At 35.8% G+C, this 27988-nt stretch overlaps 1 protein-coding gene across 1 annotated transcript in view; it reads right to left on the bottom strand.

The window, feature by feature from the left end:
* atosa (atos homolog A) overlaps positions 1-24014 on the bottom strand; it is a 43194-nt gene extending 19180 nt beyond the window's left edge. Inside the window, exon 1 of the mRNA XM_077248165.1 lies at positions 23131-24014. Within this exon, the coding sequence (XP_077104280.1) occupies positions 23131-23242 (112 nt within the window). The 5' untranslated portion in view covers positions 23243-24014. The remainder of the gene's footprint in view (positions 1-23130) is intronic.
* Between the last annotated feature and the right edge of the window lie 3974 nt (positions 24015-27988).

Below are 27988 nucleotides of genomic sequence, written 5' to 3'. Positions count from 1 at the left end.
CACCCGTCTCTGCGATCCTCATGACTGACAGAGAGCGAGAGAGGGATTGCAATGAGATAATAAATAAGGTCAATCTTTCAGTCGTAAAGAAATTATCAGCTAACATGTGTAATGTGTCCTTTACAGGTGACACAAATCTTTCCCATCACCTTCTGAGTTGTATTTGCTATAAACAGTCCATACAGCAGAAGAAAACACCAGCGAGTGGAGCTTTTCTGTGTAAAATTCCCTCCACAATGAGTAGTGTACAAGTCAATAGATCCAGGATTATATTCTGGTCTCTAAAACGGACTCTCTCTCCAGCTTTAGCATGTTAGCATACTAGCATTAAGTAGGTACAGTAGGTAGGGAGCTAGTAAGGTTCCTTGCATCACGTTTCTTACTTAAATGTTAATGAGCTCATGGATGTGACAATCATGATGATTTAATGACTTAATGTATTAACCTTTACTACTGTAATTAATTAATAAAGTACATAAAAATTGAATTAACTTGAACACGCTCTCTTCTATGAATAACATGTCTTAATCTCTAAATTCAAATTCATTTTAATCATTTTTTGTGGCATAAAGTAAAAAATGGCAGGTTGGTACAATTGTCATGGTATTATTTCTTCAAAATAAAATCTTATTTTGTTTTCATTTACCTTATTTTGTCATATTATTTTTATAATTATTTAAAAACAATAGTGAACGCTTTGTTAAAATATCTATGTATACAAATATTTAAATGTATAATATAATATATAATGATTTAAAAAACATCTATAAAATGCCATAAAGCAGGAAATGACATCATGAGTGGACTCCTGAAAACCATCGAATCTGTGTAAAGCTTAAAATTAGCTAAGGTTGTAAAATGTGGCTCTAAATCATATTTTAATAATTGATAATGTTTAAAAAAAACACGTTTTTACCTTGGAAAATATATTTACAAACTTTTTTTAAAGAAAATAAATACTTTTATTCAGGGTGAAAGAGAAATATGTTTACTTGATGGTTACACCACATGTCATATTTTAAGTTAAAAATTACGTTTTTCTTTGTTGTTGTTGAAAATAAAAGTTTTTTAAAAACCATATAAAACCAACATGAATACATGATTACAATTATAACAACTTGGCACACGCATGTTAAACTTTTTTTTTTTTTTTTTTTTTTACATTTTAAAATATTTTTTTCTTTGACACATGATCTGAATGGACTGGGAAGGAAGCTTTGAGTTGTTAATGTTACAGTACATCTACATATTACATCAAACTATGAAGAACATCAAGAATCCTGTTCTCATGATATGCGAATAAGACACAGCCAGAAGGAAATCGTTTCTTCTCCATCACAGTTTTGCACTGCCTGATGAAGGATTTGATTGTGAGGGCTCTTACCTGCACAAGTGTGTATGCGAAAGAGGTTTTATCAGTCCACATAAAGCGCTGGCGCAATAGCAGATTACAGATGACACCAGCATGGTAAATCTACTTACGGCCTGCACCAGAGAGATCAGTTTAAACAAAACCGTTCTAGAGTGACACGTTTCTATGCATGAGGCGATGTGCACTGATAAGGCCTCTGTGGTCAAAGGTAAAGAGCCGTGATCAACTTTATATATATATAATAAATAAATAAAACTAACCTTCCACTGCACAAAAGCATCTGAGATACACCTGTAATAGCAATAGGTGACAGTGGCACATCGGATCTTTACGATATACTAATATAAAGTCCCCCTGTAGTCAATAATTTAACCCTTAAAACTCATCTTTGATTACCAAAATTAAATGTTTTTCCTTGAAAAAAATTTTCTTTGTGCCTTAAAATAGCTTGAATGTAACTACACCCTTGCCGCACTTAGTATGCGTGGTTCTATGAATATGCAAATTAGCCACGCCTCCAGTCACTCATACCAGCTCAGAGATCCACTCGTTTAAACCTCAAGCGTTGACCTGATTGGTTACAAGGTAGTTTGTGACATCAGAAACACCAGCGATTTCAAACTGCGTTTTTGATGGTTTGTCTTAAAGCATATTAAAAACACCAAATTGATAAATAAACAACATTAAAAGCTTGTTTTTCACCACAGGGGGACTTTTAAATGTAAAATTAAAATGTAATCTGGTTCTACTTGGCACTCAGTTTCCTAAAGTGTGTGCAAGTAGATACAGTAATGCAAAATAATAGAGAATTACAAAAATAAATTATATCACAAATCCTACGATGATGTTAATGCTCTTTTTATTTTAATATTAAGACTCATTTCATAATTTATGGGCATGAGAGAGGCTAAAATTTTGCGTGCAAAAAAGGCCAATTGTCCATAGATCTATAAACCAAGCAGCTTCCTGTCAACACGGTAATTTCGCGGGACCAAATTGAAAAAAGCGAAATCAGCTTTTTTAGAATTTATTGAAATGACAGGATTTCACTGATGAAATTCCTCCGAGCAATGGTAATTGTCACTGCGCCTTAACAGAGTCTCTGATTTAAGCCTCAGTAGTGAAAAGGTCAATAGAGTTGGGAATATGATTCATTTGAATGAATCAGTTATTTCCAGGTCTCAATAGACTAATTCAAAAATTAATTCATGCCATCACTTAAAATATCACGTCCCAAATTGAAGAGTTTAATGTCATTTCACCTTTTGTTTATTTTGTGAAAAAGTTTGAAAAACATGTCTTAAAGGGAATTTGGCAACTATTTCAGCTTAATAAAACCGTTTAGAAATCATTTGGATGGTTTAATAACATGTTCTGGTGAGAATGGTGACTTTCCCCGCTCCCCCCAACGTTCCTAGGCGGAAAACCAACCTTGCAACATGAGGATTAACGTCCCGGTAAGTTGGAAATAGGAAGTTTCGTGAGAAGCGAGAACGAGCGAGAAACAATCTGCTTTACGGGAATTCGACATAAACACACGCCGCCCTCAATGTGTATGATGTATTACCCACCTCGGTAGACATAGCTCCACACGATAAAGTTGGCCAGCTCTGATAATAACAAATGCACATGAGCCGCGGTAGAAAGGGGGAGGAGGGGCCGCAAGTCAGTTTTTTTTATGACGGTGTTGTGAAATATAGGCCTCACAGCTGTAGGGGGAGCTCGTTGAGAAAACATGCCACAACAAAAGTGAAAATCAGCGTAGAAATTGCTAGAGTTTCCGAGTTCCCCTTTAATTATTTTAACTAGATTTTTCCTGCATTTACTTTTTGCTTAAACCTAGATCACTGAATTTAGTTCGCAAATTCATTGATTGAAAAATTTGTTTGTTTCAATCAAAAACCCCTCTTTTCAGAAAAAATACTAAATATATTATCCATATTGTCCAGATCGAACACATTTCCTCTCATCCTACACTACAGTACATCATTCCACTGAGACCGATATAAAAAACAAAAACAATGTGACTCAAACTAGGATCCACATGTCCCGGTGACCTAAAAACACCACTTATGTTGTCTAATTAATATAATTGTACCATTTATTGGTTTTATCCATTGCTGCCTGCCGCAGATTCCATATCTCTCAGCTGTGAGAGGTTTTACTTCGGTACTGTGGCACCCACAGGGACACCACAACAAGTCCACCATGTATTCTCTCTTGCTATAGACAGATTAACAGGCAGAAGGTCATGAAGAATACTGCAGGTCTCCGTGACATCCACTCAGCCAAGGTTTCTCACAACACAAGTAGGCCATTCTAAAATAGGGGTGATTTATTACCCATCAAAGGGCTGTCCAACTGGGGACACAAAGATCCTGACCTTTTGCCCGGTTCCTGTCCTGTGTTGGTAGATGGAGTGTCACAAGTAACATGCTTAGGTAATTAATGTTTTTGAAATCTCTTATGCTCAACAAAGCTGCATTTATTTGATAAAAAAAAAAGTTATAATGGCAATTTTGTGAAACATTACTACAATTTCAAATGGATACATTTTCTATTTTGATATACTTTAAAATGTAATTTGTTCGCATCATTACTCCAGTCTTCAGTGGCACATGATCGTTCTAATACAGATTTAATTCTCAGGAAACATTTCTTATTATTAAAGTAGAAATCAGTTTTGCTGCTTAATTTCCATGATTTGAAACTCTTCCATTCAAAGTTTGTGATAAGAATATACTTACAGTGTTACACACCTCGGGTCGCTAGCGACCCCATTCAATTTTTATAAAAAATGAATGGGAAAACAGGCAGTCATATATATATATTGATGTCTAACTTTAAAAAATGAATGAGGATGAGGGTAGTGAATGACGTCCTCGGTCACTAAGACCTGAGGTATGCGTTTAAGGGTTAATTAGAAAGTAAAGTTCGTCGGGACAAAGATTCATGTCGACTGGTACTTTATAACATTTTTTTTTAAATGCACAAACATATACATAAATTCACAAAGACACACACATAAGAACAAAACAAGACATGCACCCAAACAGTGGCACATGAACAGAGGGGTGAGATCTGGTGTTGGCTTGTACAGCGGGGTTTCGGAGGGTTAAGAGTCTATATTTGTCTTACAGGACATATTGGTGCGGGTGAAGAGGAGTTCACTGTCTGATTTGCTAACACAAATTGCACACTCTGAAACCTACAGCTCTATATGTAGAGTCAGGAGTCAAATTACTACACACTGATGGAGTAGGGATGAAATGGATCCCAGGGTAACCAGGTGAGGTACTTATTTAAAATACCAGTGCCTTAAAATAACATAAAACATAATTTGCAATATTTTACTTCCATAAAGTGATGTATTTCAGAGTGAAACAAGGAAGCAAAGTCATTTCAGGGAAGTAAATAATATTAAAAAAAAAGATTGTATGTAAATAAAATACATATAAATGCCTCATCTACATTAATAAATCTTTAATCTAGAACACAACAAGATTTGAGACTTTGGATTCTTCATGGCATCTTCATTCTTTGAGGGATGTTGTTCAAGTAAAATAGACTATCACAGAGATTTGTCTTTCTAAATGTCTTGGTGACTTCAGTCAATACTTCATCTGTTGGCCAGAACAGAAGAACAGAGAGGAATCCATCATGTAGAAAGAAAACAGGAGGGAGGGGACAGATAAAGAGGATGATGTCAGTTTAGTGTGAGTGGAGTCTCTCTCTCTCTCTCTCTCTCTCTCTCTGTGTGTGTGTCACCCATGGTACATGTTAGAGGACGCTGGCACTGATCTGACTGGCATAAAGTGGCATTGCTTTAGACTTCATTGACCTTTAGACATAAAATAACATTTTAAATTAAGTAATTTGTCTGAAGTCCATTGCTAATAAATGTTCTAGATGTACTGGGACAAGCAGTCAGACAGCGGGGGGCTTTTTAAGAGTTTGAATGCCAACGTCCGAACTCCAAAGGGCAATCAGGTTACACAGAAATCATCGCTCCAAAACCCACAGCTGTGATGGAAAACTATGACTATACACGATCCAGCCTTAAAGCATTAGTTCACCTCAAAATGAAAATTAACTAATAATTTACTCACCCCAATGCCATCCAAGATATCCATGTCTTTCTTTCCTCAGTGGAAGGGAAAATAAGTTTTTTGAGGAAAACATTTCTGGATTTTTCTTTGAATAATGGACTTCAATGACAACCACTGTTTTGAAGTCCAAATCAATGTAGTTTCAATGGTCTTTGAAGTGCTTGAAAATGCTGTGCACGATCGCAGCTGAGGAGGAGGGTCTTGTCTAGCAAAACGATAGGTCATTTAAAAAAAAAAAAATATATATATATATATACTTTTTAACTACAATTGTGTGGATTGAGCTGATCTGCAACGCGCCGGGAACTACATATTCACGTTGAAAGGTCATGTCCAGGTTGCCGGCGCCAGTGGAAGCACCGCCCCTCTGTTTACAAAGCCACCAATACAATTTGAACTATCCTCCTTCGCACGGTCGAATGGGGCGGTACTTCCGCTGGCGCCGGCGACATCGAGCCTGACCTTTCAACGTGATGACGTAGTTCCCGGACCGTTGCAGATCAGCTCAATCCGCACAATTGTAGTTAAAAAGTATATATATATATATATATATATATTTATATATTATTTTTTTGAAACGACCTATCGTTTCGCTAGACAAGACCCTCCTCCTCAGCTGCGATCGTGCAGAGCATTTTCAAGCACTTCAAAGACCTTTGAAACTGCATTGATTTGGACTTGAAAACAGTGGTTGTCATTGAAGTCCATTATGCAAAGAAAAATCCAGAAATGTTTTCCTCAAAAAACTTATTTTCTCTTCCACTGAGGAAAGAAAGATATGGCTATCTTGGATGGCATTGGGGTGAGTAAATTATTAGGAAATTTTCATTTTTAGGGTGAACTAATCCTTTAAGGCCCCAATATGCTTTAAGCGAAATCGAAGAACGAACTGATGTGACGTCATTTCGAACAAAATCAGGCTGAAACGAACTTCATTTGGAGTTTGTTTTGGGAGTACAAAACACCTTGCCAAAGCAAACTTTCTGGAAAAGTTTGCAACAGCTGGTAAACACCTTTGTGCTACCATTTGTCCATGGCGATTACGGAATAGGTGTGCGCGGAGGCTTCGCCTTCTTTCACACTGAAATCTTTTCCAGTTCATTTCTTCTCACGAGTACGTCGAGGTCAGACGTCCGTGAGCAAAAACACGAACACAAAGGAGAGCGAGGCACCTTATAGTTGAAAATTAGGTTGTACTTCTGATGAAGCAAGCCACTGACATTGTTTTTCATGTTTAATACAGAAAAGCTGGTTGATTTTCAGAAATCTATTGTGAAAAGTGAAATAGCTACATATAAATGTAAAGTGACTTTCCTAGAGTGCAGAATTGAAGAGATTGTGCAAACATATCAACGTTGCTATGATCGGACGCTTTTCTTATGCTTTATTAAAAAATAAAACTTGCTGCTTTCTCAATTTTGCTGTGTTTTTATTTTGTCATTGAGAGGAAAGCACGCAACACACATATTCATCTAAAGATGTTTGATAACAGTATGACACTGGTCACGTATTTTCATAGGAATTCGTTGCAAATTGTATGAATGTGTACATTTTTTTGAAAAAAAATATGCAAGAAGCTCCACCCCTACTCCAAATTGTTATGAAATGCGATGAAATTGTGTTTGAACTATCATGAATATCTTAATGATACTTAATAAAAAGCTTCTTTGGATTTTGGGTACCATCTTTTTTTTGTGAGATATTGTGGTACATGTCCAAAAAACATGGTAGACTAGTATCATGGTACATTTTAGATGATGCAGTAGGCAAATGACCAGACAGAAATGGAAAGAGAAAGAGAGACAAGACAGAATACAGACAGGTCAAACTCACTGGCTGATCTTAATGCATCCCTATAATTACTTCCTATAACAGGCCATGAATAGAAGCCAACCACACCATGATGTACTTCACAGCAGTCTGAGACAGCAGCTCTTTTATAAACCCTAGTGAGCTGCCTTGCTGTCTACTGCCTACACACACAGCTATCTTCAAAGACAGTGTGAACCTCATAAGTTACTGATTTGACATAGTCTACACGGGCAACAACTCTGGGTGCCAAACAAACAGAGCTCCTCGTGTGAAGCATGCGGAACATGATTCTAAGGTTTTTGTTAGCATGTTACTAAGCTAACAGCATGATATTGAGCACACAAATATTACATTGATAGTTCACCCAAAAATTCTAATTGATGCCCCCTCATGTCTGTATGACCAGTTCTTTCTTCTGTAAAAAACACATATTTTGAAGAATGTTGCTAACCAAACCATTTTGGTGACCATTGCCTTCCATTGTATGGACAAAAAAACTGCTACATTTATCAAAATATACACTATTATGTACTTTTTATTAACAAAGAAAGTAATACAGTTTTGAAAAAAAACATGAGGGTGAGTGAATGATGACCAAGTGTAATTTTTTTTAGCTCAAGTCAGTTCAGTGTTTATTCAGTTCAGTTCAATAACTGTGTAAAGTTAGACAATCATGTTAGCTAAACAACATGCTAATATAAAACTTTCACTTTAAGTTAAACAGTAAATTTCTACTTGGATTTCATTAAATCCAGAAGTGTATTAAGAAGTTCAATCTATATTTATAAATCAACATTTGTCCATCCACCATGTTGGATGGATTTTTTATCACTACACTTTGCATTATGGGACTGCTGCTTTAGAATTTGTTCAACAATTTTGTCAGGGCTGTTTTTTCCCATGGGCTGCCATGGCGTCTTTGTTCTCTGTTGTAAATACAAAGAGACTTTATCCATTCAGGCTTCTGCACACTCTTCATGCCTGCTTTTCACCAATTTACCCTGTATGCCGGATCCTACACAAATATCAGAAGACTGGTGTTTATTTACTTTGCCATATTTCTCATGGGAGGTAAAATGTTGTCGTTACATCTGTTTCTGTCTATTGAACGGTTGCAGTCTGGCACAAAATTCCTGCCTTGTCCCACTTTTCTGTAATGAAATCTGCAGTTAAGTCTTGCTTTTTCTAGCAAACAAACACTAAAAGGTACCTTAACATGCATGAGGAAACTTTGCCTCTCAGATTTACCTCAGCAAACTTTCCTCTCAAGAGTTCAGTGGGGGCAGACTACAAACTCACATAGCAACAAGCTCTGCGCTGTGATTGGATGGTGGCTTCCTGCCAAGCCGTTAATACAGTTTCCTGTCTGTGGGCCAGAGAGTGTCTGTGTGTGAGAGAGCAAACACACATTCTGTTTTGGGAAGATGCAGAGGCTTTGTGTAGATGACTGCAAACCCAACGGCTTGTCAATGTATACTTTTAGCACAAATGGTAAACTTTTGAGTGTGGGCTAAAGCAAACCATGGGAAAAGCTCCATAAACTCACACAAACATATCAAAACACATGACTACAAACACATTGCATACACAGATTTATTGCATACTTATAGTGAGCTGGAAACAATTTGTTCTCTATCATAGCTATTTAACCTGAGCTTTTAATCATGTTCGCAAACAGTCGATAGGGATGTTACATAAAAGCTTCTGAGGGCCTCACAAATTCATTTACATAATTGAGCAATTCTGTGGATCAGGGAACAGCCATTACACAAAACAGAACCCAGAGACTTCCACTTCTGTCATCATTTTACCCTTGGGTTATTCTAAACCCATATGATTTTCTTTCTTCTATGGAACACACAAATAGAGATGTTTAGCTAAATATTTACGCTGCTCTCTTTCATACACTGAAAAAATAGGTGTACTTTGAAACAATTCACTCAGAAAATATCACAAACAAATAAACATGAAATTTTGAAGTAGAATGAAATAGTATTTTCTTGTAAAACGTACTCCAATAAACTTTGTTTTGTATGACCAAATTCAAATGAAAAAAAGTATAGTCTAGAAGTAGTTGGTGCTTGACAGTAAATGGAAGAAAGCACCATAAACATTTTATTTATAAGTTTATTTATACAGGGACAGTACAAAATAACATGATTCCAGTCGAAAACTGGAAAATATGTATTGCACATCGAGAGTATTAGCATAAGCTAATTTGAGTCTCGGGTCCCTAGAAAGGCTTTTCTAAAAAAAAATTATAATAATAAAAAAAAAATAAAAACTACTAATCATAGAATAAGTATTAGAATACAGGCTGATACAGCATGTAATTTATTCAAATAAAAATATGCTCCCAATCCTGGCATAAATAACTAATTAAAACAAAAATTGTTTAAATTTAAATATGCGTGCAGTTCTGGTTTATTTTAAACCACCACTTTATGTACTGCTTTAAACTCATTTGGCAACAAGTTCCAGAGTTGGGAGACCTTTATATGAACTACCCCTTTAAGGACATGTACACACAAAAATGTAAGCACATGTAATGGCCTTTTGCCAGCGCTACAACAGTCTCCACAAAGGCAAGAATCTGAAAAACAACACTGGACCGCAACATGTGATGTGTAACACATGTAAAACACCATCTGACTACATTTTAATATCAATTATATTACACTGCTTTTATCAGTGTGTTCAGAAAGCAACTTTGAGGCAGCAGTAACGCCAAATGTAGTAGCATAAAGGCTTTCGTGAAAACTTGTTCATTCATTTAGAGTTTGAGTGGATGCGTGACCATGTCTTGTTGAAAAGAATGAGCACTAGAGTGAAAACGTGAGGTGAGAGAGAGACACCGGAGACAAGCGTCGCAGTCTGAGGGCTTGTGTGAGATACCACAATGAATCACATCTTTCAGGCGGTGGGTATGTAACAGGATCAACCGACAACACACTTGCTGGCAACAACAAACCCCAGACAAAAGAAAACACACATAAGCTGTGGGTATGAGGCAAAGAGAAGTGCTTTGGGGGGAATGACACAGACATCATTGTGTGACTGATAAATGCACAGGGAATGATGAAATGGTTGATTTCAGTTGAGTTGTTGGGCTTAAGTAACCTGAACCCAAGACAACACCAGATTTTAAAATTTGTGCTGGTGGCCTGTGCTCTATGGTGTTTGCTAGGGGCTACCTGAGTCAAAAGGAAAAACTTTCAAATCACATTCTGCTCACTAAAATATGGTTTGGATCTCTCTTTCACTGTTAAAGGGATAGTTCACCCAAAAATGAAAATTCGCTCATCATTTACTCACTCTTATGTCATTCCAATACCGTACGGCTTCCGTTCATTTTCAAAACACAAATAAAGAGATTTTAATCAATCCTGTCCTCCATTGCAGTCCATGCAAAACTTCAAAAATACATTGTAGAATTAATCGATATGAATTGAGCTCTTCAATCCAGGTCTTTTGAAGAGAAATAATTGCTTGGATGAACCGCTTTAAATTAGTCTTTATTTCACATGCAAACACTGATCAACGCACATCAAATATGGCAAATAGAAGCATAACCATTCTTACGTGGCACGCGATAACAAACCTAATTGGTTTTCACGTGTGAAGCAATTTGAGCATGTTTACCATATTTGATGAGCCATATATATATATATATGTGTGTGTGTTGATCAATGTTATTGTTCATATGTGAATAAAGCCTAAATTAAATCTCTTTATCATATAAAGTGATCATGTCTCTTCAGAAGACTTTTTAAACCACTTCATTCACATATGGATTACTTTGACGATTTCTTTATGAACTTTTTGAAGCTTGAAATACTTTTTATAGTTCTATTCTTTTATTTTCACTATTACTTTACTAATTGCTGGATTACTTAACTAAAAACTATCTACTAATTATAGACTCATCATATACATTTCAAGTAGTCCTACATTAGGTTTATTTAACAACCGAAACTGAATAATCAAATGTAAAAATAAAACGCTGCTTAGTCGTCACTATATGAATTAAATATTGATTCTTATAAAAGCTACACAAGTTATTCAGTCAAGTGCAGTGAGAGATTTTCTTTTTGTCTTTTGTTGTTTAATTAACATTAAGCACACAGACGAACGCAGGTTTATTAGGCAGCTGTCAATTTAAGAGCTGCACAGATCCAATATATTGTTACATGTGTGCATTTTTTCTCAGCTGTTTAGTCCACTTAACTGACTATGCTTTTGTGAATACTTACTTACCAAGACAGGCATTTTTATTTAATTTTGTGTGTATTTGGCCATATAAGCTGTCCGAGAGGTGGCTTCCTGTGCGTGTAAGTACTTCGCTTATTGCATATAATAATATTAAGCATGCCACATGTATGTAACCTTAATGTGTTCAGTCTACTCTCTGCTGTTTGAGTCGACCTAAAACTTGGAAAACTTTTTGTAATCTTTTGGAGTATTAAATTCATGTAGTTATCGCAAGCCTTTGCGATATGTATACTTGTGATACTTCAATATATCGTGCGGTCAAAGTGATTGGACAAGTTCCTAAGGCATGTTCCTGGATAAACATATTTTGTTGATCCTGGAACAACATTCCTGTTCGAAAATGTTGTCCTAACCATAATTTATAATTCATAACTTATCCCTAAAATCAGAGAGAAATGATAGGTGAATTACACTGATGTAGAAGCATTTAAGCCTAAACTTGACATAAACTGTAAACTTGTCCCTCAAATCTGATTGTTTGATTAGAATGTTGTTCCAGAATCAACAAACATGTTGATCCAGGAACATGTTGCACTTGGTGAAATCAAGTTCACCATATCTTGCAGCTCTACATGAAACCCTAGAGTTCTGCAGGTCAAACATGCCCCAAATCAATCTGAGCTCAAAAAAAGTACCAACTGCCTGAACCCCTAACAACTGAACAGCCACCTGTCTGCTTGCATTGAGCTTTACAGCAGATCACGTGCACACGCACACACGCGCGCGCGCACACACACGCACAGACACACACACGCTCCTGCAGCTATAGTGTCACACAGTGGAAAGGTCTTGGCTTAAAAGTCAACATGAAACAGCGTTCGACCTGTTTTATTAAGATAATTTGATAAAAACAGGATGTTCAATGTGAAAAAAAAACCATTGTATCCAGTGGGAACTGATTGGATCATGGAAAGTTTCCACTTTTGAGGAAGCTTTTAATGTTAAAGCATTTCAAAATATCCCAATGGTAGTGGTTTAAAAATCTATTGCTATTTGCTAGTATTGTCGTAGCCTTCATTGCATTATTTTAATAGCAGTTGATGTTACTGTTAAGTATTAATTACAGTAAAATAAAATAAAAAGACTACGTTAGACACACAATTTACCAATAGCTCACTTGGCCTAGGTGTCATCAGCTAAAAAGTAAGTTTAGAGGCGGAGCATTTTGATGAAATATTATATATTATTATATATTCTTTGGAAAAGCATGCACAAATTAATCATTCACAAGACCAGGAACATTTATTACGAAATAAAATACGGTCAATTCTGATTTCATGTTGACTTTATACGAAGCTGGGTACTGAAGGACTTCAGGTTAACTGGAACAGTGCATCAAATAATTAACAACCTATCTAATATTAAAGCCACAAAGCACTGGGTCAAAATACCATCTTGTACATGCCAAAAACAGAATGTACATTCAAAACGATCAACTAAGACACCAGTCCTCAGTTCTGCTTTGTGTTAAAATGTCCTGCCATAGCTTGGCATGCTTAAAGTGGCCCATTGTCACAAGGGAGCGTGTGTGAATATCTTCCACGGCCCTTGATCAGCTGATTTCAGCTGAGTATTTGAGATGCGGACAAACCAGGCCACCAGTGCAACTGATCCCTGTTGTCAGTAGCAACAGAGGACAATATAAACACTGTGACTGTGAACAGAGCCGTGCAGATCTGCTTTTAAGGTGTTTTTCAGTACTAACTATCAGAGGATGAGAATTTGTTGGTAATTCGAGGCAGAGGGGACAGATATACATGCAGGCCCACACAGTATGAGAGAAAAACAGAGGAAATACACCAACGACATCATCAAGGGTGAACCAGATGTGTGCAAAATGCTTCTGCAAAACAGCGATACTGAAAGGTCACAACTTGTTTCTAGTGATGAGACAGGTTAAGATATTTAAGCCTTCATTGAAACTCAGGGCAGAAAAAATAAAAGATTGGTCAATTTCTGTTTTAACCTGAAAAGGCCCCCAATGGACAAAGTATAAGGAGAGTGGGGCCCAACAAGCTTTGGCATTGATGGTTCTATGAAGAACCTTTAAATTGAACATTGAACATTTCCATTGAACAAATGGTTCTTTATTAGTAAAAAAATATATATATATTCTTTGGATTATTCAAATGTTCTTCACACTAAGAAAGGTTATTTTCTGTTCACCTAAGGTATGTTTACAGTTGGCAGGTTTGGTTTAATTAACCCTCTGGTGCTATTGGGTCATTTTTTTTACCGAAAAACTTTATGTTTTGTTGTGTGAACACACAAACACACAAAAATCATGGACATGATTCAAAAAGGTTAAATGGTCCTGAAATGAAAAAAAGTCACACTTTTATTGTTCACGGTCAAAAATGACCGCATTAGACATGAATAGAAAACGAATTATCTATTGGACATGTTTGGTGCGCACAAACAAATTCTTACTGAAAGCTTTTTTTTTTTTTTAAGATATCAACCTCAAATTTGGAACACAGCTTGTTTATATTTAAGGTTTGATTTTCTAACAGTTTTAGAGTTAAATAAATTTAGCAAAATATATATTTCATATACAAATTGAAATTTTTATTTTAGTACATTTTTCATGACAACGTAAAATGTCATAACTTTTTTCAAGTTCACCTTTTTAAAACTTTTTTCAGCAATAATATGCCAAGAATCATCTTTAAAAAGATACCAAGCTTGCTCCAAAGCATTCAGAATTTATGGCAGTTTAAGTTTGAAATTTCATTTCCCGGTGCATGCTCAAAAAAGTGAATACATAGAATAACTACTGCACAAATCTAATTTAGTACCATAAAATCGCCTAGAAATACAAAATATTAAATAAAAAACATTATCGAACTAAAATATAGTATATTTCCTTGAAATGAAAATCTCTCATTTTTGCAATACATGCTCTTCTTGACATAGGAGCTAACGTTACTTTGCCAATTAGTTTATTGGTACAGGTATTGGAAATGCTTTCTCCTTGCAGGAGATCTTTATTTGTGTGCAATTCCTGGCACTGTTTTGACTAGCCTACTTTACACATTTTATAAGCTATTCGCTTTCCATCATATGTACGCATTGTTTTGGATGTTCGGTTCTGTCGCATAAATACGCTACACACACAGCCAAGGCAGATTCTGCAAAGCGTCACGAGAGACGGTGTTAAATTACCTCATGTCTCAAAACACAAAAAAATGCAATAATGATTAAAGTAAAAAAACTTACAGAGGTCTTACTTGTACCAACTGATTGCTGTAAATTAATTTCGGAGTTGAAAGCAAAAATGTCTGAGGACGTGAACAGCTCCGGTTAGAACGTCACGGGTTGCCATGGCGTGAACGCTTCATAAACTCGATGTTTTGATTCAGGAAGAACAACCATAGACATCATATAGTTACTATATGATGTCTATGGGAACAACCCGGTGACTGTGCGCGAGAGAAAATTGATATACTTTTATACCAGTGAAAATACTTAAATATCATTTAGACCAATTTTATTATTGATTGCTATCAGCATGTGAAGAGAGTTTCAACCAGTATAACAAAAAGTATTTATTAAAAAAAAATGCATTTAAAGGTTCTTGGAGAATTCAAAATGTTTTTTCTATGGCACTGCTGTGAAAACCAGTAGCCTAGTAGAGTCAGACAGACTTATTAAAAGGGGCCATATAAAACAAACTCTTACAGTTCTTTTTAATATGAAAACATACTTTCAGACATCAAAACACCTAAAAAATGACGACATGCTAATTTACATAAAATGCAGATTATTGGCTTCAGCCTAGGGTTAGAGATTACGGTCTGACAAAAATCCATACATGATGATACAATGTCCAAACATTATGGAGATACCATGGTTATTTTTTGTTAGTATAAATTCTGAAGAGGAATTTAGATTTCTACAGTAAACAAGAAAAAATATCGAATAATCGAATACTCAATTACATCAAAACGCTCTACTACATGATTTCTCCTAAAAGATCCAAGTCTTTCTCTGAGATAAAAGCTTACTGATTTTAAAACCATATATTAATGCTACCACAAAGCAATAGACTGCTGCTGTATAGTAAGAGCAAATGAATTGTAACAGTACTTGTTTAATGTATTCGGATATGGGTCACAAGAAATAGAGAGTGAAAAAATTACATGTTACAGGTTATTGGGAAAACTTGCCTTCTCATACACTTATCCTTGCTGTTGTAAAAAGATAAGACGCAATTCCACTTTTGCATGTGTCCCAGAATTCCCAGCCCATGAGAGAGGCCTGTCCCTTCTACTTCAGTTTAACAGAGTGGCTTTGTGCTTGGAGATATAATTAATAGTAAGTCACAAGTGTTATCTAATCCAGGAGATATAAAGCAATGTTTTAAATTCACAGCTCATCACAGATGATTTTCAGGATGCTTCAGAGACAAACTCACACTTTTTTTCTAATATGCTCCCCCTGGCTGCTTCACGCTAGCTTATTTTAAATGAGAGCAACAGAGGTGCAGCAGACGGTGGAAAATCTCATCGTAAACCAAAGATGTCTTCCAAAAAGCGCTCACTGAGCTGAAAAATGAACATTAAACTGATTCTAAGCACAGCTTTTCAAAATACTGCTTTATTTAAATGCAAATGACATGTTCATAACATGAGGGGCTTTACCATGTTTTTCAGATAAAAACGTTTAGTCCATGTCAATTAGACCTAGCTTTAACATCATCTATATGCTTGTGTACACCTAAAAGTTAAAACATATGCATACAAACTGGTCTTTTTCTTTTGATAAAATGAACCAACAATATTAATATAATAATAATAATATAATCTTGTTTGTAGGGGTGTTAAAGTGTTTTTTTTTAATCAAATGCTCTCTAGAATAAGAATGTCCTTCAATACATCCTGCCTTTTATAGCAAGTTACAAATCATAGTTCATGACTGTAATCAGGGGCACCGTTAAGGGGGGAAAAGTTAGGTCGATTCTAAGGGCCCACACATTTTTGGGGCCCCCAGAGATCAATTTTATTAATGGAATGGGTGCGGTAGGGGGCCCAACCTCATATTCTTTCATAGGGCCCAACATTTCTAGCGGCGCCCCTGACTGTAATGTAAGTTATAACACTATAAAAAAGACAAGCCATTAAATATGTCCCAGCCCAACTTCATTTTTAATTCAAAATACAAAACCACAGAAAAGAAAACTGTGCTCTTAAAAACATTTCATTGGGTCTTTTTTAATGAGAAAAAAAATTGTTATGCACCGCCACCGATGTTACATTTTTGATAATACCGATAAGCTGATAATTATATTCATGTCAGATAACCAATAAAGGGCTGATATTAACATTCTATACTATTCTGACTGAATAAATTAAAATACTAAAAACTAAATCAATCATGTTAAGTCTTTTAGAAGGCGTATTTAGTCTATCCTTTGAAATAGCCCACTTAATCTAATCTGTTTTTATTTAAAAAAGGTGAATGACAAAGATTAGGGCTTGTTTTTGCCAACTACCTTACAATACGATAATCATGACACATGTTATGATTCATACAGCGATGCATCATGATATCATAATAGAAGGACTGCACTCGAAACTGCAGCAAATACACATAAAGTGACCCAGCATGTCTGACAGAAAGTCAGTCGTTTGAATCAATTACTTTAGTGCGGTTTATTTCACTCACTTTCCTGTTTGGCAACTCATAAGAGAAAACGCAGATGCCAGATTTTGGTTTTCTGCTTCTTAATTTTGTACACTGTATGAATGTAGACATGAATAAAAAAATCTGGATCTAAAAGATTACGCGTTTATGATCATTTCTGCACTGTTCACGTCCACAAAAGGGCAAAATTGATGTGCTTGATGATGGAACACAAAAATGCAAACAGGATGACACTGTAAATGCAAATGAGATGCCAGGCATTTTGTTTGCATAGCTCTTCTGTCCATACAGGTCCTACTAGCTGAGTTATTAGCACTGTCAAGGTGCTCAGGTGTGGTCGGGTTGTGTTTACGTATACAGCTTGTACATATTCCAATAATAGAAACGCCCACAGTGCGTGTTTACACCGACAGTGAGAAGAGCTACAGGTCCAGATGGCCCCCTCTCTTCACGCTGGGTCTTCTGGGTGTGCAGCTATTTGGGTGAGAGTGCTGGTCTAGAAACAGTTTCGCCTTTCCTGAACCTGCCCTTCATCATGCTGAACCAAGCCACGGTGGTCGTCACTAAAGATCACAGCCACACAGGAACTGATGTCATCACACTTGCCTGCCCCCCAGCTGAAAGATCAAATGGTCATATGAGAGAAAGGTTACGTAAGTCCAGTGACTGTTTCCACACTCCACAGACAGAGACTGTGGAGATCAGAAGAAATAAGCCTCACTTGGGTGAATCTCATTAAACCTGTTAAGGTCATGTTCGAGTAAAATTTCACCCAAAATATAAAAATAATAAAAAAAGATATAAGCAGTGATTGGCTATAATGATCAGCGCTTCAAAAACAAGTTGTAAATATACATCAATGATGCTCTTCACCTAAGCACTTACATAGATACACACGGGAGCATTTATGGTCTGCTGATAGACGCCTGCTTATGCTTTCAAAGAAAGTCATATACAGCTAGGATGGCTTGAGGGTGAGTAAATTATGGGATCATTTTCATTTTTGGGTGAACTAACCCTTTAAACTCTCATATGAGATTGAATAGATTTTAAATCACGGTCAAGAACCAGTGTTATCTCTTAAAAAAAGGAGCTTACAGTTTTAAAATAATAACTCATCTAAGAATAAAAATTATGTCATCAAGAGTAAATCCACTTTCATAATAGCAGAATGAACAATGTTCAAAACCTCTGTTTCACAAAATAAATGGGATGACATGGTTGTGAGTAAGTGATAACAGAATTTTTTGTGTCAGCTATCCCTTAAACAATCCATTCTGATCAACCAGCAACCAGTGCTGGTGGACCAATAATACTGAGCAAAGATAAGGAGAAAAAAAATTTGTATTACAGTAATTAATCTAATTGTAATCCTGCCCCAAGCTCACACCATTGGTTGAGGCAATGTTGCTATGCCGTGCTGCTTAAATAAAAGGATTAACATTTGATTTGGTGCAGCTAGGGGTGCAAAAGTAAAATAAATAAATAAAATAATGTCACAATTTATTCAAAATATAATCTTTTTTATTTATTATTATTATTGGTTGGAATAAAAAGATATTACTGTGATTAGTTATCACAACTTAACATTCAACATTAGAATATAAATAATGTGTCGTTTCAACTTAAAAAATAAGTGTTTGACTTAAATTTTTAAGTTTAGTTAACTTAAGCTTATAGTTAAGTTAGATTTAAGTTCACAACAAATTTAAGTAGTTATAACCAATTGCAGCAAAAAAAAATTAAATGAGGGAACTCATTTATAAAGATGTCCGTAGAATTATCCTAAATGTGAACATTCGATAATTTCGGAAATGTTCCTGCGAATGATTTGGCATACGTACAATTTTATTATTTAATTATTAATTTCAGTGACAATTATCCCAAAGAAGTAGCTAATGTGTGCATATAATAATATTAATGCATACGTGTTTGTCTATTTTTTTTTTTCTGGTATATGAGAGCATAAAGTTTGTATGCATGCTCTTTAGTAGGAGTATAATAATATCAGTTTTTGCCTTTTTAAATCCCAATTTGTTCCTCAACAACGTAGGATGAAATCCATGTGTTTTAAAATTGAGACCCATGGACATGTTTTCTGGATTCAAAATTGTTTTTTTTTACCGTCCTGGCAAAACCTTGAAACTGCCTATAAGCTTTTATAACAATGTCTGATTCTCTTACGAAGGATTTCAAACATGTTAAATGATGGTTTATTCTATGCAGACAATCTAATCCCTGGCAAAGCAAAACTAAAATAAATAAAAAACACTAGCAACCATTAACACACCTAAATTCCCACAGCATGGGGTGTGTATACACACAGGTGTGAGCACAAGGGAAACTGTGTCATAACCAACAGCTGTTCGACTTCAAGGCGAGACACTCTGAACTCTCCCAGCTGACTGCAGTAATCCTGCTCCAACTGGTTATTCCAGAACTCTGACAAAAATGTGACATCATTTCTCCACGGAACAGGTTTCCACATGGCCTTCACAACTCAAAAGTTCCTTGATCTACTAGTAGCTTTCCACCTCACGACATTATGGACCAAGACTGTTTTATATCACACAAACAATTAGAAATCCAAATGCTCAACTGAATCATTTAATGGGTGTACTGTGTGCTGCCATTAAAGATTTAGTTCCCTCAAAAATGAAACTGATCCCATAATTTACCCACCCTAGCTGTATGTGACTTTCTTCTTCTTCCATCGAAACGCAATCGGAGTTATATTAAAAAACATCCTGGCTCTTCCAAGCTTTATAATGGGAGTGAATAGTACCTGAGATTTTGAAGCCCAAAAAAGTGCATCCATCCATCATAAAAGTAATCCATATAGCTCCAGGGGGTTAATAAAGGGCTTCTGAATCGAATCGATGCGTTTGTGTAATAAAAATATGCGTATAACTTACACACTATATAAACTTGTACACGAGTCTAGATACGGCGGAATAGTGACCTCTGACCCGATGCATGACATATGGATGAACGCGGAAGCGCAGAGGATAGAGCAAAACAACACTGGTTAGCCTATTTTAAGAGAGAAATGTTGGAGGATCTTGAGATTGTTACCCAGCCAGTTTGTTGTCTACTCTCACCTAAGCTTACGCTACTCCTACATCCTACATCGGGTCAGAGGTCACTCTTACCTTGAACTAGACTTGCGTACTGCCATTGCCGGAAGCCAGTGATTATAGTTTATAAAGTTATAAATATGGATATTTTTTCTAACATAATTGCATCGCTTCGCTTCAGAAGGCTTTTATTAGCATGCCTTAAGAGCCGTATGGATTACTTTTATTATGGATGGATGCGCTTTTTTGGGCTTCAAAATCTCAGGTACTATTCACCCATTATAAAGCTTGGAACAGCCAGGATATTTTTTTTATAGAACTCCAATTGTGTTTGGCTTAGTGTTGTCAAAAGTACAGATTTCGGTACCAAGTCGGTACTGACATTTTAAAAATGTGACGCTTTTGAGCGCTGTTGAGCGGAATCGTAAACACCTCTGATTGGCCATTGTACCCACGTGCTCATCGGATATGTCTGTGATTGGCTATAATGATCAGCGCTTCAAAAACAAAGTTGTAAATATACATCAATGATGCTCTTCACCTAAGCACTTACATAGATACACACGGGAGCATTTATGGTCTGCTGATAGACGCCTGCTTATGCTTTCAAACGTTCCCGCTTTCAAAACACTTTTAAACGCTCCCGTGTGTTGATCATTGTAGCCAATCACAGACATATCTGATGAGCAGATGAACACAATGGCCAATCAGAGGTGTTTATGATTCAGCTCAACAGTGCTCAAAGCGTCACATTTTTTACATTTCAGTACCGACTTGGTACCGAAGTCTGTACTTTTGACAACACTGGTTTGGCTGAAAGAAAGTCATATACAGCTAGGATGGCTTGAGGGTGAGTAAATTATGGGATCATTTTCATTTTTGGGTGAACTAACCCTTTAAACTCTCATATGAGATTGAATAGATTTTAAATCACGGTCAAGAACCAGTGTTATCTCTTAAAAAAGTAGCTTACAGTTTTAAAATAATAACTCATCTAAGAATAAAAATTATGTCTAGAGAGTAAATCCACTTTCATAGTAGCAGAATGAACAATGTTCAAAACCTCTGTTTCACAAAAGAAATGGGATGACATGGTTGTGAGTAAGTGATAACAGAATTTTTTGGGTCAGCTATCCCTTAAACAATCCATTCTGATCAACCAGCAACCAGTGCTGGTGGACCAATAATACTGAGCAAAGATAAGGAGGAAAAAAAAAGAAAACGTGTTTGTTTACATGCCAAACAAGATATGTATATTGGTGTCAGCTCCAGACGAATTGATTTTCAGCCGCGATAGAGTCCAAAGGAAGCCACATGATCCTGTTACATGTCTGAGTTTATTGTGAGCGTCACTCCAGTGCCAGAAACAAGAAAGAACCACAGAATCCCTGCTCAAAAACAAAGGGAGCTCTTAAATGAGATATTCCGAAAAATGTGGAAAGAGTTGGGTGCATTGTTTTAAAATCTAGTGTAAAAAGGAAAGAAAGCAAGAGAGAGTGCTGGTGGAAATGAACAACCTGCTATTTTCATCAGTGGTATGTTCCAAATAACAATAGCACAGAAGGGATGTCATATCTACTCCAAAACAGTCTTTCGACGGTAATCAACTCTCACTGGAAGAGCCTAACAGACCAAGAGGTCTCTAATCCACAAAGAGAAATCCAATAGAGGGAAATGATTCTGAAGACACCAAAGGAATGCAGCCAGCTCATTCCATTTTAAAGTATATTTTTTGTAAAAAAAATTGTGATCCAATAAAAACATATCTGGCTAGTCAGGCCTGTTTGTTGGCTTTTGTAAATTGGCAGCTTTGGCTGAGGCAGTAGGGGTAAACCACAGTCACAGGGGCCAAATTACACTCAAACATGTCTCCAGCCTATCTAAACATGGAAGCTTAGAACCAAGAGTAAAGCAGTTAAATGGTCCATCATCTAGATATATCAGCTATCAAACAATACGCTGTTACATTTTTAAAAATGTATTGCTTAGTGAACCCTTTGAGTGCAGTATGCAGTACGTTTCTTACTTTTTTTTTTACTCTGAAAGAAGAGGAACAAAGCATTGACAAATGCATGGGGGAAGGAGGACAGGTAATGTCATGCAAATCTAGGCTGAATGCCTGGTCACTAGTATAACGCTAGTCACTTTTCCAGCTGTTCTTAATCTGACTTATTAATTTTTATGAAAGAAATAACTCACATAATGTTTATGTTTTGAAAACCCAACAGAAAACAAACCTAAGCCCCAACAACAAACTAACACCAAACTAAAGCAAGCCCATATCCAAATAAAACAAATCGTATATAGCCAACTAAAACATATGTAAGCCTACCCAACAAAAGATACATCTGGAGAGAGAAAAAAACTACCTGATCAAAACAAACCCATACCCAACAAAGACATACCCATACTCAACAAAGCCGACCTGTACCCAACCAAACAAACCCATACCCAACAAAAACAAATCTTTGCCCCCAAAAATAAAACATGATAAGTTGCGTTACAATAACTGTAGTGAGTATAGACCACGCTCTTATATAACAGAGAGGACAATTCTGAAGAGTGTGAAGGGTAGTGTGTATGTCAGCGGAGGTAAAAAAACACAAACACAACATACATCACACACAGCTGATATAGGACGCTTTGTTCCCTTCAGAAAGCGATAGATATAGCATGAACAGCGACAGAATGTTACAATGTACCATCTGAACATTATCAAAGCACATGCATGAAACAATGAAACAAACACACTGCAGTGCCGTGACGTCACGACCCAAAGACAGATGACATTCAAACACTCATGTAATCACGCATTTTCTTTTATTTCTTTTAAATTTTTTACCTCTGTCAGGTTTCATGTTGGTCACAGACACCGTGATCCCCTCCAGAATGCCTGCGGTCCGTCTGCCGTCTTCAGATCTTTCTTTAGACTTTAAAACCCGTCCTTTAGACATCGGTTAGCTATCGATTTAGTACACAGCCATTCGGATATCAATGATCTAAGCTGTAAGATCAAACGTAGATCTATACGCCACTGTATGCTAGAGTTTAGTGGTCTGATGAACTAGTTCACCAAAACACCAGCGTTCTACTTAAATACGCATGCAAATATCATCTCTATATATCTAGCTAAATATCCCAAATATCTCCGCTACCAGTCGCCTCATTGCCGATGCCAAACGAGCTCCACTATCAACACTCTCCTGTGCCACTGATCTGCTCAAATTAAAGCCATTTGAGACGCATCGGGATCCCCTGGATCTTCACCACCAACCCTACGGACAGATTGATCAGACCCAGGACAGGTAGATGAGACACTACTAAGGAACCACCAACATCATCTCTTCCTCCAGGCTGGAGAAGCGTTACGTTGCGGTGATGACTTCAGCCAACAAGAAGTAGCTCATAGCTCTAAACCCCCTTCTCGACCACTTGATCATAAACCCTCCCCATAAACACAGAACAATACTTAGAAGGACTTGATTAAGTGAAGCAACTAGTTCAACCAACTATCTATTTAAAACGCCTGCTAAAAACCAGCGATGCCGAACCTCCAAATAGAAGTTTTCGAGCTGTCTAAACGATATCTCGGAGATTAAATGATCAGCAGGGACAAAGCTCATGTTCTCTCTCCCCCCTCTCTCTCTCTCTGCTTGTCAAAACAAATGCAGGAGGACAGCCTCTAAGTCATGTGTTCTTCTTCTTCTTCTTCTTTTCTATCATGGCGGATTGCAAGCAACTTAAGGTGCATACCGCCACCTACTGTTCATGAGTGTGTAGCAACATTGTTTTACATCTATTAAATTCTATTTTTTAATTTTGTATTCTGAAGATAAATAAATAATGCTTTCCTTAATCTATAAATATCTTTTATATTTCCTTTATTTCCCAATAATCCTTTAAGACTCCATTCTTGGCCTGTCCTTTCAACTACTCTTCTCAATTTCTCCCTTTCAGGTTCATATGTTTTACAGTTCATCAATACATGTTCTATATTTTCTATCTCTCTACATCCTTCACATTTATCATTATTTTTCCTCCCTATTAAATATAAATTGTCATTTAAATAAGTATGACCTACTCTTAATCTGATCATTATTATTTCTTCCCTTCGGTTTCTCTCATTAATATTTCTCTTTACTACTGACTTTTGTACTTTATATAATCTTCTTCCTTTTTTATCTTCATTCCACCTTTTTTGCCAATTTTCAATTTCTTTCCTCTTAATAAATGATTTTCCTTCCCCTTTCCCTAAAGGAATTGTAATTGCTATTGCCTCCTCTAAAGCCCTTTTTGCTAATTTGTCTGCCTTTTCATTTCCTTTTACCCCTTCATGTGCTGGTACCCAACAAAACCAAATATCAATGCCACCCCTGTATAATCTAAATAAACTGTGCTGAATTTCTAATACTAAATCTTTCCTATTATTTCCTTCTCCCTGAATACTTTCTAAAGCTGCTTTGGAATCCGTGCATATCACCACCCTATCTGGTCTAACCTCCTCAACCCATTGTAAACTCAATATAACTGCCACCATCTCTGCTGTGAAAACTGATAGTTGATCTGACATTCTTTTAGAAATATGTATTTTGAACTCAGGAATATATATTCCCATTCCCACACACCCTTTTAAATTCTTAGACCCATCTGAATATATTTTAAGGTAATTATAATAAGAGTTTCTTAAATATATATCAGTCTGTATCCCTATTTCGTTTAAATTCCATTCATTTTTCATTTTAAGAAGTCTCATGTCTACATTTATCTCAGGAAATAACCATGGAGGAACAACACTAATTGGATTACATTGTGCTATTTCCTTATCCTCTAATCCAAACTCTTTAATCAATTTGCTTATAACCCATCCAAATCCATTACCATGGAACTTTGAATATTCCCAACAAGTTTTTAGAATTGTTGAAGTTACATTTTCATCCATACTACTTTTAATTTTCATCCAATATACTAAACCTAATTTCATTCTTCTCATTTCCAGTGGAGTTTCTCCAGTCTCTACTAAAAGAGCATTGATAGGTGTTGTTTTCACTGCTCCTGTACATATACGTAAAGCTCTACTCTGTAATCTATCTATCCTTTGTAGTGTTGTTTTAGCTGCTGCTCCATAAATAAAACTGCCATAATCTATTATTGATCTCATAAGAGCCCTGTATATGTTTAATAATGACTGTCTATCTGCACCCCAGTTATTTCCAGCCACAGCCTTTAAGAGATTTATAACTTTCTTACATTTAGTTTCCAAGTTATCTATATGTGTTTTCCATGTATAAGAGCTATCTAACCATAGTCCTAGGTATTTAAATTCTGTAACCCTTTCCAACGTCTGTCCATATAATGTCATTGTTCCTATATCAATATTTCTCTTATTTGTGAATACCATAAAACAAGACTTGTTTGCTGATAATTTAAAACCCCATTCATAAGACCATTTTTCTACTTTATTAATTGCTTTCTTAATATTTCCTACTACATGTTTTATATTCTTTCCTCTCATCCATATGGCCCCATCATCTGCAAATAATGCAGATTTAATACATTTGTCAGTATCTGAAAAGATGTCATTAATCATGATATTAAATAAAATTGGGCTTATTACACTACCTTGAGGTATTCCATTTTCCACATTGAATTCTTTTGAATAATCGTTCCCCATCTTCACCCTTATTTTCCTATCCATCAAAAAATTTGCTATCCAATTATACATCTTCCCACCTATTCCCATCTGCTTTATTTTTATAAGTAACCCTTCTCTCCATAATGAATCATATGCTTTTTCTATATCAAAAAATACTACAACCATTATCTCCTTCATTTTTAACGCTTTCTCTATATCATTACTGACTCTAATTAATGCATCCATTGTTGATCTCCCTATTCTAAATCCACACTGGTATCCATTAATTAATTTCTTATGTTCAAGAACAAACCCTAATCTACTGACCACTATTTTCTCCATCCATTTACTTAAATGAGAAGTTAAAGCTATTGGTCTGTAATTATTTGGACTGATTGGATCTTTCCCTGGTTTATTAAATGGTAAAATTGTTGCCCTTTTCCAACTATTTGGTATTGTACCTTCTTTCCATATTTTATTGAATAATTTTAATATTAATTCCAATGTAACTTCCGGTATCTGCCGAAACATAGCATAGCATAATTGGTCCTCCCCTGGAGCTGAATATCCTGTCCCTTTCAATACTGTTTTAATTTCTTTCACAGTTATATTCATGTCTAATGTTGATGTACATTTTTTACATTTTCCCAATATATTTTTATGCTTTCCAAGTTTTTGTAGCTTCTGCCTTCTATGAATGTCTGTTAGATGATCACCATTATGAACTGCAGCAAATGTCTCGCCTAATAAATCTGCCTTTTCTTTATTTAAAACTACTATCTCCTGTTCTCTAGCTAAAGCTGGTATTTTAACATCATCCCTTTTCCCCGTCATTTTCCTAAACATTGACCAAACATTCTTTAATTTTATTTCTGAACCTATTGAGGAACAATACTCTCTCCATGTTTTCTTTTTTGCTTCCTTAATAGTTTTACGAACCATTGCTCTTTTCCTTTTATATTCAATAAGATTTTCGGTTGTTAAATTTTTCTGTAATATTTTAAATGCCTTATTACGCTCCTTAACCACTTTGCTACATTCATCATTCCACCAAGGCACTACCTTTTTCTTACCTTTTATGATTTTTTTCCTTGGTATGCTATAACTTGCTGCATTTAAAATATGTTCTGTTATCTCCCTTGCACACTCTTCAATGTTGCCTTTTAAGGTAACCATATGACTGGTTTCCTCACATTTAATTTTAAATTTTTGCCAATTAGCTTTATTAAAGCACCATCTTGTTAATATAAAATCTTCTTGCCTGTTTATATTGTCATCAATTATTGTACTTACTGGAAAATGATCACTTCCTATTGTAGACTCCCAGTTGACATCCCATTTACATGAACTAACCAGACAATCAGATATTAATGTGATATCAAGACATGAAACTGTATTTTTATGTATATTTACTCTTGTACCTTTTCCATTATTAAGACAAACTAATGACCTTTCATCCATTATTTCTTCCACTATGCTACCATTATGATCTGTCTTCCTGCTACCCCAAAGACTATTGTGGGCATTAAAATCACCACACCATATTTCTCTTCTATGTATTTTCCCCGCCATCTCCCTAAATATATCACTTTCAAGATTTTTACATGGATTATAATAATTAATAATTTTAATATTTCCATATTTTCTTACATTAAATATTTCTATAATAACACATTCTAATTCTTTATTCATGAGATTTTTCTCATAAGCTATTCCATCTTTAATAAAAATAGCACATCCTCCTCCACTACCATTACTTCTATCCTGTCTTTCTACGCTATATCCAGGAATCTTAAATTCTAAATTAGGTTTTAACCATGTTTCTTGAACGCATATTATATCTGGAATTATTTCTAATTCATAAACAAACTTTTTAAATTCTTGTCCATTGGCAATTAAACTTCTGGCATTCCATTGAAGTATGTGTAAAACCATGATAACAGCTATGATCCTAATCCTGAACATTCTCTATTGTTTCAGTGGTACTCAGAATGGAATGGATCTGTTCTGCTTGAATTTCTTTCATATCTAAAAACCTTCCAGCTGCTGTTACAACTGCTTTGATTTT

Source organism: Siphateles boraxobius, unplaced genomic scaffold, assembly GCF_051911475.1.
Source record: "Siphateles boraxobius isolate OS27281-9 unplaced genomic scaffold, OSU_SipBor_1 30, whole genome shotgun sequence".
NCBI classification, from domain to species: Eukaryota; Metazoa; Chordata; class Actinopteri; order Cypriniformes; family Leuciscidae; genus Siphateles; species Siphateles boraxobius.
Note: the sequence above shows the minus strand (reverse complement) of the source record. Positions and strands in the feature narration are given on the sequence as shown.